At 43.4% G+C, this 12,907-nt stretch overlaps 1 protein-coding gene across 1 annotated transcript in view; it reads left to right on the top strand.

Annotated features, from left to right (window-relative positions):
• CREG1 (cellular repressor of E1A stimulated genes 1) overlaps positions 1-871 on the top strand; it is an 18,479-nt gene extending 17,608 nt beyond the window's left edge. The window contains exon 4 of the mRNA XM_007458096.1: positions 750-871. Coding sequence (XP_007458158.1) covers positions 750-753 — 4 coding nt within the window. The 3' untranslated portion in view covers positions 754-871. The remainder of the gene's footprint in view (positions 1-749) is intronic.
• The last annotated feature ends 12,036 nt before the right edge of the window (positions 872-12,907 follow it).

Raw genomic sequence — 12,907 nt, 5'->3', positions numbered from 1 at the left:
AGGAGTCCTCCCAAGACCTTCGCCTGCCAGTGTCCTTGTCCTCACGGTGTGACAGAGCCATGCCCCGCCTCGGCAGGAGACCCTCCAACACTAGCTGGTAGGTCTGGTTTAGTCTCCCCTGGGGTCACTGCTCCTCCACCTGGGTCCCGATGTGCACACTACTTTGTGTGTGCCCTCCAAGAGTGGAGTCTCTGTTTCCCCCAGTCCTGTCAAAGTCCTGCAATCAGTTCCCACTAGGCTTCACAGTCTGATTCTCTAGGAATTCCTCCTCCCATTGCTGGACCCCCAGGTTGGGAAGCCTGACGTGGGGCTCAGAACCTTCACTCCAGTGGGTGGACTTCTGTGGTATAAGTGTTCTCCAGTCTGTGAGTCACCCATCCAGCCGTTATGGGATTTGATTTTACTGTGATTGTGCCCCTCCTACCGTCTCGTTGTGGCTTCTCCTTTGTCTTTGGATGTGGGGTATCTTTTTTGGTGAGTTCCAGTGTCTTCCTGTCGCTGATTGTCCAGCAGGTAGTTGTGATTCTGGTGTTCTCACAAGAGGGAGTGAGAGCACATCCTTCTACTCCGCTATCTTGGTTCCTCTCCCAGATGATTCTTTAGTACACTAAAGTGGCTGAAATTAACTTGAGATCTTAAACTTTCAGATCAGAAGTTTCTTTAGTCCTTCCCTAGAATGAATTAACTTTTATGATTTGTCAACTCAGTTTAATGAAATAATTTTTCTTCCCCTCTCTTCCCCTCTCTAGGTGAAGCAGCATATGGCGAATTTAACCTCATGTGCGAAGTTTCTTAGGAAGTTTCATGCAGACTTAAAGCGCTTAATGTTTCTTTATGGAAAGTTTCCCAGAATATTAGACAGTTTTCTTTCCTTGCTTACATGTTTACAGAATTGAGATGGATTGTTACTGCATTTCTTGGAAGATGAGATTGCTGGATATATTTATATATATTTTTGTATTTTGAAGCCATTTTCATAGAGACATGTCATTCATTATGATCAAAGAAGTTTTGTTCCATCAATTCCAAATAGTTTGCCAATGATGCTCCTTAAAGAGGAGTGGGTACCAGTTTTACGTTGCCCATTGGCATTTGAAAGTACTCAAGTATGTGTTTTTGATTACTGAAAACCACTGTGCTTTGGGAGAGGTGTCATGCCTCCACAGCTGCTGCCTTAGCCTGTATTAAGGGCTTGGCTCCTGTTATAGGGCACCTGAATAAATCTTGCCAAGACAAACAAACAGTGATGAAACACAAATGGAGCATCCCACTGATGGTCCATTTATGTCTGACAGTCCTGGGTGTTGTTAATCCAACACAGGGCAAGACTATTTCTTATAAAGAAGTTTAAAAAAAGCTTTTGAAGTCTAAAGTGATAATTATCTAGAACAAAGGAAGTTCATAAAACTTCCTGAATTTGATTTAATCAAGGAAGTTCATAAAATTTTCTGAATTTGATTTCCCCAGCTAGGTGGACACTGTATAATTAGTTTCCTCCACTCAAAATACATAGACACAAGCACACATTTTTTTTTGCCCCAAAATGGGATTGCAAAGAAAGAAAAGAAAGGAGGGGATTTTGTGTGTAATTTGTTTCTGGTGTTCTTTTCTAAGTTAAGTTAACGCAGATATAGACCAGTTTAAACCAGGGCCCAAATCCATCTCCCAATCACTCTGTCTAGCTTTTTTTCTAATGCTACTCTCAACAATGAACTAAGCCTTCCTCAACTGCTTCAAATCTCTAAATGGCTTCTAATGCTGTTACTACCTAAATCACGTCATCAGAGGGAAAACAACGTGACTTTTAGAAAAGAAATCACATTTCTTCAGAAGGAAAAAACTGTTTGCTTTTATTACCTATATACATGATTTCAGAAGACTGTATGAGATCCTTCATAAAGACCTGTGTCAGGAGTCAAGCAACTGAATCCTTAAATGGCTAAGAGAGAGGAAGTTGAATATGAGTTTGAAGACTACAAAATGAACTTATCTAAAATCGAGCAAACAGCTTCTCTTTAAGAAAAATGATGTATCTTAAACTTGGTAGAGTAGGTTTCTTATTCAAGGCATTAATAATTAAAAGCATTATTTTCATGAAATATGTTGGATTTATTTTCTTACACAGAGATGTTAATATTTATTACATGTTTTTTCACTGTCCACTGTTGGAACCCTTTTGTGTTTTTATTTTATAATCAACTTCTGGCTGCTTCAAAGCTGAAAATGAACAATTTGACTCTTTCCTATTGGTAAACAGCTCATTGTGTCTTAAAATTTGGGGATTGGCCAGAATGCAGCCTTTGTCATGGATCTTCCCTCAGGGCCTTGGGTGCCAAGGTACCTTGTGATAGAATTAGGTTGAGAGTGTCTATCTGTATTTCTCCCTTTACCCAGTTATTGTGAGTTTTCTCTTCATCATTTGGTACCATGTAAAAACATTTGTATTCAGGTAAGATCCAGTTATCACAGTGGAGTGAACCACTTTTTCACGGAAGGTGCTGCAGATTCCTTTATAATTGAATGTGCAGATTGTCGCCATTATGTTATGATTGACCACCAGAGGACACTGTGGACCACTTTTTGTGCCGATGCCAGTTCTTGTACAGTAAGAACATGAACTTACATGCAGGGACATGTTCCAAGACCACCTCTCCCCCCGCTCACCCCCACCATGGATGCCTGCAACCCAGGATGGTACCAAACCTATATATACTATGTTTTTTCCTATACATACATATGATAAAGTTTAATTTATAAATTAGTAAGAGACTATCCAAATTGCCAGCATCACTACTCTTGTGGTTTGGGACCATTATTAAGTAAAATAAAGGTAACTTGAAACCAAGCACCGTGATGCCAAGACAGTTGATCTGATAACCCCATTTGCTACTAACTGACGGGTAGTATTGATATATACAGTGTGGATTCGCTGGACAAAGGGCTGACTCGTGGTGTAAGATTTCATCATGCTACTCAAAACAGCACACGCAATTTAAAACTTATGAATTGTTTATTTCTGGGATTTTTCATTTAATATTTTAGGACTGAGGTTGACCACTGGTAACTGAAACTGCCGAAAGCAAAACTGTGGATAAGAGGGGACTACAGTATAGCAGAGCTAATCAAGCCCACCATGGGTTGGGATGGGGGAGATGGCCTCGATGAGATGACCCTGGATTAAATGCAGCCCAGCAGGGCAAGAGGAGAAGCCGAGGCCTGGTCTCATGCTGCTGCCGATTGGCTTTCATGGATCTATCCCTCCCTGTCAAGTGCTTCATGCCCTGCTGCAGAACTGGGGCAGGGTCCTGACCCAAACCAGGTAGGAGATGAGTGTCTTGGTCGGCCGCTAGCTTTGGCCCAGAGAGCAAGGCAGGCCCTGATCAAGAAAAGAGAAAATCAGAAGTGAAGAGGGAGCAGCCAAGGAACCCTGAGCCGCTGAGTCCAGGGGGCTGTGCTTGGCGGGTGTTGTCTTGGCCTTGGATCTGTGCTCAGCTGGTCAAGGCCATTTATTTATTTAAAAATTTATTTTATTTTATTTTATTTATTTTTGGCTGCATTGGGTCTTTGTTGCTGCACGTGGGCTTTCTCTAGCCGCGGCAAGCGGCAGCTACTCTTCTTTGCTGTTCACAGGCTTCTCATTGTGGTGGCTTCTCTTGTTGCAGAGCATGGGCTGTAGACGCACGGGCTTCAGTAGTTGTGGCACGTGGGCTCAGTAGTTGTGGCACGTGGGCTCAGTAGTTGTGGCACGTGGGCTCAGTAGTTGTGGCACATGGGCTTCAGTAGTTGTAGCTTGTGGGCTCTAGAGCGCAGGCTCAGTAGTTGTGGTGCACGGGCTTAGTTGCTCCGCGGCATGTGGGATCTCCCCAGACCAGGGCTCGAACCCGTGTCCCCTGCAATGGCAGGCAGATTCTTAACCACTGCGCCACCAGGGAAGTCTTCAAGGCCATTTATCTTTACCAGGCTGTGGCCAATAGTCATGGTTCATTCTGTCTTTTAGTCCAGTTTCAAATTCCTTTCAAGTATGAGGTGGAGTGGGGAAAAGTCCTTTATGACATGAGGCAAGGCTCCATGAGCCAATGCATACATATTCTGATTGGAGGTTGTTCATGTCATGTTTCCCTTCTTAGTAATATTCAGACTGAAGATCACAAAGTCGTCGAAGAGCAGACTCTACTTTCCTGTGGTGGGGCATGTTTTCAGTTTTAGTACTGAAAAAAATAACGTTCTACTTTGTGTAAAACTGGTAGGTCAGTATTTTTAGGGAAATTCCAAACTGTCACTTCAAAACAAGGTGCTCTATATATTTTCATCTGAGAAGACAATGATAACCTTTTTGGAATTAAGGGAGTAACCAGTAAAACTGTATCTTTTCCTTAGTTTTTTTTTCCTTACTATTTATTGTAAGATATATATTTTTGTGTGGAAGTTACACAAAATAAAAGTTTAAAAATTAATAATTTCACCAGCCAGCATGACAGCTAATATATATATTTTTTAACTTTCTTTTTTTTTTTTTGCTGTGTTGGATCTTAATTTCTGTGTGAGGGCTTTCTCTAGTTGTGGCAAGCAGGGGCCACTCTTCATCGCGGTGCACGGGCCTCTCACTATCGCAGCCTCTCTTGTTGCGGAGTGCAGGCTCAGTAGGCTCACGGGCCCAGTTGCTCTACGGTATGTGGGATCCTCCCAGACCAGGGCTCGAACCCGTGTCCCCTGCATTAGCAGGCAGATTCTCAACCACTGTGCCACCAGGGAAGCTGACAGCTAATATTTTGATGTGTTTTCTTAGAAGACACATCTTTGCTTCCATGAAATGTTTAAGTATAATTAAGATCATGCTAAAGTTGATTGTGTATCACGCTTCCTTCACTTAATCATAAGCTTATCTTACTAGAAACTATTTATAAAGATGGCTTAGAATGGCTGCAGATATTTCATCAGGTTGATCTACTTTGGCTACCAAATAATGGTCTATGTTAGCACTCTGTTGCTAGTGACAGAAACCCAAGTCAAAGTAGTTTAAGCAAAAAGAGTTCATTGATCTTAAAATATTCCTTCAGAACTCGCTCTTCATCTCCTGGCTCCTCTTTCCACTGTGCTGGTTTTAACTCCAGTCAGCAATCTTAGAGCAAAGAGGATGCATCTTTCCCAGCCAGGGGAGCCCTTCCTGAATAATCCCTGTGTCTGGGAATGGGGTTCCCTCATTGGCCGAGACTCCATCCTATGTCTTCCCCTGCAGTTGGGGATTCAGCTCAGCACTCGTCAGAACCATGGGGACTGGGAGAATTTTGAAGTGGAGCTCCTGAAAGGAAAGAAGTTATGTTAACTGAAGGGAGACTGGACAGGCAAAAGCTAAGGGCTGCTACCACTTTCTCCAGTATTTGAACATTTTAAGTTACTTCCAGTTTTTCCCTGTTATAAGACAGAAATCTTTATGTGTGGAGTATTTTCTACATCTCTGTTTGTTTCCTTGGAGAGATTCCCAGCAGTGGAATTCCCAAGCAAAAAGTTGGTGGTGGGGTGGGGGACGCTTCCCTGGTGGCGCAGTGGTTAAGAATACGCCTGCCAATGCAGGGGACACGGGTTCAAGCCCTAACCCAGGAAGATCCCACATGCTGGGTAGCAACTAAGCCCCTACACCGCAACTACTAAGCCTGTGCTCTAGAGCCCGCGAGCCACAGCTACTGAAGCCTGTGGGCCTAGAGTCCATGCTTCTCAACAAGAGAAGCCACGATAATGAGAAGCCCGCGCACCGCAACGAAGAGTAGCCCCTGCTCACCGCAACTAGAGAAAGCCTGTTCACAGCAACAAAGACCCAACACAGCCATTTAAAAAAAAAAAAAAAAAAAAGTTGATTGCCCTTAAGGCTTTATTTCAATGAACAGTCCTGCAAAACAGTGTATGAAAGTGCTCGCTCTGCACTGAATTTATAGGTAAAAATAATACTGTGATTTTAATTGACAACTCTTAGGTAGTGTTACCACTACCTAAAAAACTCAATAAACACTAGTTGCTTTTCTTTCCTTTGCTTCAAATATCAGTTGGTAACTATAGGTTGAGTTTTCTAAAAGAATAAAATTATGATTGTCGTAGGACTTAATTTTATAAAATAGGTTCTTTCACAGCATTTTATCTAATCCTTGCAATAAGCCCAAGAAGTAAGTGGGACACGTTATTTCCCTTACTTTGGGGAAGATGTTGGAGTCTCCAGATGGTCAGCTTGGGCTAGTACACACAGTTGCCTGTCAGACCCTGTCCTTAAATCTAGCTCTGTCCAATGACAGAGCTGTCCAATGACCCCTCACCTGCTGGTGACATCTGGGTGCTTTGAAGAAATGTCTTAACATTTGTATTAGAGGTGTGTAGTTTAAAAAAAAAAATGTCAAGGGCCATGTGTAAGAAAACCCTAGGTTTTCACAGGTAGTGTGCTGACATCTTTCAGGGCCAGCAGTGGGGCATACAGGAGAGTGTGAGCTCTGAAGCCAGGTGGCTGCCTTCAAATCCCAGCTTAAACACAGCCAGCTGGCCTTAGGCAAATGCTTTGCAAGAGGGTCCCCTGGGTAGGTAAGTTGGGGATGATAACCTAGGGTGGGGGGCTGGTTATTAGCGTTGTTTAGTCTCCATCACGATGTGGGATAGCCCAAGGCCACTCATGACATGGATGCACTGGTCAGGCTGTACGGGAGCAAAGGACCAGCCATTTTCTCAGTCATAACACTGCAGGAAGGTCTCCCCTGTCATGTGTCAGTCACTGGTCTCCACTGGGCCTTGGGGGACACCCTCCCCCATCATGTGCTGGGTGCGTGCCATGCAGGAGCAGAGCAGGGGTGGGGAGCTCTGGGGTCCTGTGGTGAAACCTGGTCAGAGGTCAGCAGCCAGCTGTGGAAGAGCCGGGGAAACTGTAGTTTGACATGACAGTCGCTAGAGGTCCCTGTGGAACTGCATTGAACTGCCCAGGGAGGGTCGGCCCAGAGCAGAAAAATCCTCTCAAATCCTCCCATCGTGAAGCCAGACCAGCTGCACTGCTGGAATTCCGGGCCCCCTTTGTCTTTTAACCATCCTGCATTCCCCTTAAGCTGGTGACTGTCCTAAGGGACTGTAAAGGTCTAATGTGGGAACCCACCTGTCCCTCTCCAGCAGTCCCTAGAGGTGGGCCCCCTTCAGGCTAGTTTCTGGGGCAAGAAAACACAGGCCTATTTTTGGAGGGGGTGGTTCCCCAAGGGCCAGGCTGGGCTTAGCGAGGATTTCCCAGCCAGCCAGCTGCCTCTGTCCCCTGCAAACTCAGTCAGTCCTTCCCCTTTGCAAGTGACAGAAATGCGATCTGCATGAAGTCAGAGCGTCTCAGGCATAATCAGGGCAGAGTCCTGCAAACAAACAGCCAGAACCTCGTATGGAAGCCTGGTCACCAGGCCTGCTCCTGGGTCAGTGTGGGTGACCACCCGGGAGCGGCAGGATCACAGCACCCAGGACACACCCTGTGCCTCACCCTGGTCGGGGTTGAGGTGGGTGGGGAGATAACAGCTGGCAGGGCTGAAAGGGAAGGGGGCACTGGAGAGGCAGGAAGAGTGAAACCTAAATGTCAGTTCTGGATAGAAGACAACTTGGGAGGGGCATCTAGTCCAGCTCTTTCATCCCGTTTTTTTGAATGTTTGAATTTTATTTTATTTTTAACTTTTATTTCAGGTTTCTGTCATCTATATTTTATTTTTAAAATTTTTATTGCAGTATAGTTGATTTACAACATTGTGTTAGTTTCAGGTGTACAGCAAAGTGAATCTGTTATACATATACATATAGCCACTCTTCTTTTAGATTCTTTTCCCATATAGACCTTTACAGAATATTGAGTAGAGTTCCCTGTGCTATACAGGAGGTTCTTATTAGTTATCTATTTTATATATATCTTTTTTAGGAGGAGAAAAGTGTTTTATTTTTTTCATGTTTCAATTACAAATACAAATCAAGACCACTTTTTATGTAACAAGTATTTACTGAGCCTCAAGAATGTTCAAGGCACTTTACCAGGTCTCGTGGGATTAGGTAGCCCTCCAAGAGCTGCTTTTCTGACAAAGGAACCCAAATATCTCTATTTCTCAGGATGTTTTTCAGTCTCAAGTAATGGAAAATCCACCTAAAAGTTTAGCCCCTTCGCTTATGGCTGAAGATACCAAGACCCAGAGAGGGAAAGCGATTTGGTCCAGGTCACACAGCAAGTTAAGGACAAAGCTGGGAGCAGATCCCGGGTCTGTGGATTCCAATAGCAGCAGCTCTCTGTGGCACCACACTGAGGGAAGACCGTTTAGTAGAGTCAGAAGTGAATCTAATCCACATCAGAGGCAAAGAAGTTAAGAAAATCCACTGCTTCTAATATAGTTATAAACTGGGCTCTTGGATGTCCTGGTGTCCCATAGTTTGAAGCTTTCTCATTTCAGAAGATGATTTTGTGTTTTCTCAGATGCCCAGGAGTGGACTTTTTTTAAATTTAATTTTTATTTTATATTGGGGTATAGTTGAGTTACAATGTTGTATTAGTTTCAGGTGTACAGCAGAGTGATTCAGTTATACATATACATATATCCATTCTTTTTCAGATAGTTTTCCCATACAGGTTATTACAGAATATTGAGTAGTGTTCCCTGTACTATGCAGTAGGTCCTTGTTGATTATCTATTTTATATATAGTAGTGAGTATATGTTAATCCCAAACTCCTAATTTATCCCTCCTCCCCACCTTTCCCCTTTGGTAACCATAAGTTTGTTTTCGAAGTCTGTGAGTCTGTTTCTGTTTTGTAAATAAGTTCATTTGTATCATCTTTTTCGATTCCACATATAAGTGATGTCATATATTTGTCTTTGTCTGACTTACTTCACTTAGTATGATAATCTCTAGGTCCATCCTTGTTGTTGCAAATGGCATTATTTCATTCTTTTTATGGCTGAGTAATATTCTATTTTATATATGTACCACATCTTCTTTATCCATTCATCTGTTGATGGACATTTAGGTTGCTTCCAGGAGTGGATTTTATAAGACTTCTGAAGCTAAACTCATCACCTCCACCAGCCCAGAAACTGGAATCACGTGTGCATAACAAACATGAGGCAGGTGCCCTAAGTTCTGACCTGGTGCAGGATCCAAAAGAGGGAGCACACAGGGCCTTGCTCTGGGAGGTGGGGCCTCCCCTCCCAGCCGGAGGACTTGCCTAACTCATCCCTCATCTGCTCCCCTCCGTCTCCCACCCTCTCCACAGAGGCTGGGACCCACCCCCCATTCCTAGAAAGATTTTGCCCCTAGCATCTGCCCCAAACATTTAACAGCCCTCTGGGGTCCTTTCCCCAGGCAGTGATGGAAATTCTCACCTCCTCTGAATGACATAAAAGGTAATAACTCTTCCCCAAACCTTCTATACCAGGGACATAACAAGTATCATTGTATTCATTCCTCCAACAGTCCAATGAGGAGGGCACTGTTAGCCAGTTTGGAACAAGGAGTTTCAAACATTATTAATGTAGTCAACAGCCAGGAAGTTAGTAAATGGTAGGGCTTGAATTTGAACCTGGGCCTGGCTGTTTTTTGTTTTTTTTTACATCTTTATTGGAGTATAATTGCTTTACAATGGTGTGTTAGTTTCTGCTTTATAACAAAATGAATCAGTTATACATATACATATATCCGCATATCTCTTCCCTCTTGCGTCTCCCTCCCTCCCACCCTCCCTATCCCACCCCTCTAGGTGGTCACAAAGCACCGAGCTGATCTCCCTGTGCTATGCGGCAGCGAGAGAGTGGCATGGACATATATACACTACCAAACATAAAATAGATAGCTAGTGGGAAGGGGCCTGGCTGTTTTAAAGCCCGTGTTCTTCCACTGCCACGGACCAGCACCCAGAAAAGCTGAGTTCTGGTTTTTTAGCTGATTCACAAAGCTTATTTGGCCACTACCAGCTTTGTGACCTTGGGCAAATTACTTAATCTTTCTGAATCTCAGTTTCCTTAACTATAAGGTGGAAACTGTATACCAGTATTGACTACCTTATTGAGTCACTGTGAAGATTAAATATGACAATGTATGTGAAAGTGACACACAAATGTAAGGCATCCCCAAAGCAGAAAAGGTTCTTTTTCCAGTGGAAGGTCTTTGACCATCAACAGTGATATTTAGTAGGTTATAATTCATCTCAACCCTTAATAGTATCTCTTTAATTTTACCCACACCCCAGCTTATTTTTACCATCTCTTGTCATTTTAAAAATCTTTTATATCCTTGTGCAGTCTTTTCATTTATGTTTTTCTTGTGTTTGGACATTAGGCATGCTTTTCCTCCTTAATGTCTCCTTAAAGAAAATTTTGTGACTTAATTTTCTTAAGGACAAATAACAGTTTGAAGGGAAGGGCCCCTTAGGTAAAACTCCCACAAAGTAGACCCAGGCAAGATTGTGAAATTTACAAGTATGTCTTCAATGGCTCTGCATTTTCAGCATCTGTAATATTCAAGGCCACTTCAATTGCAAGGTACAGAACCCAAAAGTCAAATAGCTTAAGAAAAAAGTTATCGGCTTATGAAACGGAAGAGCCCGTGGGCAGGCCTTTAGGTATGGCATTATCCAGGTTCTCAATGGATGCAGGTTCTCAATGGATGTCAACCTGTCTTTACACATTTCTTGCTTTGCTCTCCTCTGGGTTGGATTCATTACTGGGCAAGCTTCTTCCATCTGGTGAGAAAGACAGATACCAGACATCCCTGATCCTTACAGAGAAAGAAGGAAGAAGCATCTTTTCCTGTAGCACTTCTGTGGGAGACAAAATCATGATAGCCTCCAAGATTCCATACTTTGGTGTATATGCCTTGTATATCTCCTTGATTATAGGAAGGACCTGTGAATATGATAAGATATCACTCCTGTGATTATATTATTTTATCCTGGGTGGCCCTGACCAAATCAGGTGAGCCCTTTATTTTTAATTTATTTTTTGTATATTTTTAAATTGGGGTTTAGTTGTTTTACCATGTTGTGTTAGTTTCTACTGTACAGTGAAGTGAATCAGCTATATGTATATATATATATCCCTCTTTTTTGGATTTCCTTCCCATTTAGGTCACCACAGAGCACTGAGTAGAGTTCCCTGTGCTATACAGCAGGTTCTAATTAGTTATCTGTTTTATACATATTGGTGTACAGGTGAGCCCTTTAAAAGCAGAGTTTTGTCAAGCTGATTGCAGAGGAAGTCAGAGAGATGTGCTCTGGTTGGCCTAGGAGGAAGCAAACATCCATGCTGTGAATTGCCTATGGGGACCACGTAGTAAGGAAATGCAGGTGCTCTCTAGGATCAGAGACAGTCCCTGGCCGATTGTTAGCAGGAAAATAGAGACCTAGTCCTATATTTGTAAAGAAATAGATTTTGTCAACAACCAGTGACCTTGGAAGAAGACCCTGAGCCTCAGATGAGAACTGTAGCCCCAGCCAACACCTTAATTTCATCTTCATAAGCACCTGAGAAGAGAACCCACTCACGCTGTGCCTGGACTTCTGACCTACATTACTGTGAGATAAATTTGTGTTGTTTTAAGTTATTACGTTTGTGATACTCTGTCATGCAGCAATAGAAAGCTAACACAGCTTCTGAAAATTCTAATGTATGAGTCAGGATCTTTTGGTTGCAAGCAACACAAAGCAATTCTGGGTGACCTAAGCAAAAAAATTTACCTGAACAGCGTTCATAGAGCCACAGAACATGAACAGCTCTTGGGATTGGTCCAAGCAGGAGAACCGAACAGGGGATGTTTCCAGGTCTTTTTTCACTCTCTCGAGATTCAAATTCCAGGGAGAAAGAAGCTGATTGGCTTTACATGACAGCCTCATCAAGATTGTAACCAAGGGTGAATAGTTGGTTCTTTAAAGCAAAACTGGTGGAGTGAAATCAACAATATGGCTGAGTAAGACATCCCTCGTTTATGTTCCACTCTAAACAGCAACAATTTGACTTCCATCCATAGACTGAAGTGCCTTTGTGGCAGTTGTGGGACCCAGCACCATACACCAAAGGATCCAGGAGCTGTCTTGCCCACACATGTGTTGGGTAATAGGCATACAGACCCTGGTCCTGGCTGTGAACCCTACAGTGGCCCATGAACTGGCTCCAGCCCCTCTCAGCCATGGTCTGGGAGACCCTGGAAAACACTCTCTCAGACAGTCACCCATAGACAAGAGACCCTTTGTGGAAGTCCAGGTTCCAGAGGAGAAGTTCCAGCACTCTGTTGGAACAACGACAACAAAAATACGAGTTTAGATGCATTGGAGTGGGTAAGAGAAATAGCTTTAATTTACTTGCATCATCCCTCTCCTGACGTGGCATAGCTAAGGGATAAGTGATATCTTCTCAGCCCTGTGATTTCTCCTACAGGGCAAAGTGAGAGCATGTGAATTAGCAGCCAGCTCAGAGTACTAAATCATTATCTACATGACTAAGGAGTACGAAGAAACTGGGAGAGTGGCAGATAAGACTCTCGGGGGGCATTAAAGGGCTGTGGATCCTACTAAGTACATTGTGGGCTCCATCAAGAAGCCAGTCCATGAACCACTGGGGATGTCTTGCCTGCAGATCCTCCCAACTGGCCCATAAACATCCCAGTGCTCTGTGCACCTCACCCACACACCTGGCTCCCTCTGTGCACTCCTGATGGTGGTGGTAAGAGCAAGCAAGCTAGAGAGCATGCACAGAAAGTCGACTTGAATCTGCAGGCCAGGGAAAGACCAGAAATTTAATCTTTAGTGCCATCCTTGGGAAAGCAAAAGGGAAGCTGTTGGCACTTGGCCTGGTGTGTCATAAGATTAAGAAAAAGCATACAAGTTTATGAATTCTGCCACGAGAGGAAGCAAGGAGCAAGGAACAGGCATATCCGTGGAAG

Source organism: Lipotes vexillifer, unplaced genomic scaffold, assembly GCF_000442215.2.
Source record: "Lipotes vexillifer unplaced genomic scaffold, Lipotes_vexillifer_v1.1 scaffold189, whole genome shotgun sequence".
Taxonomy (NCBI): domain Eukaryota; kingdom Metazoa; phylum Chordata; class Mammalia; order Artiodactyla; family Lipotidae; genus Lipotes; species Lipotes vexillifer.
Note: the sequence above shows the minus strand (reverse complement) of the source record. Positions and strands in the feature narration are given on the sequence as shown.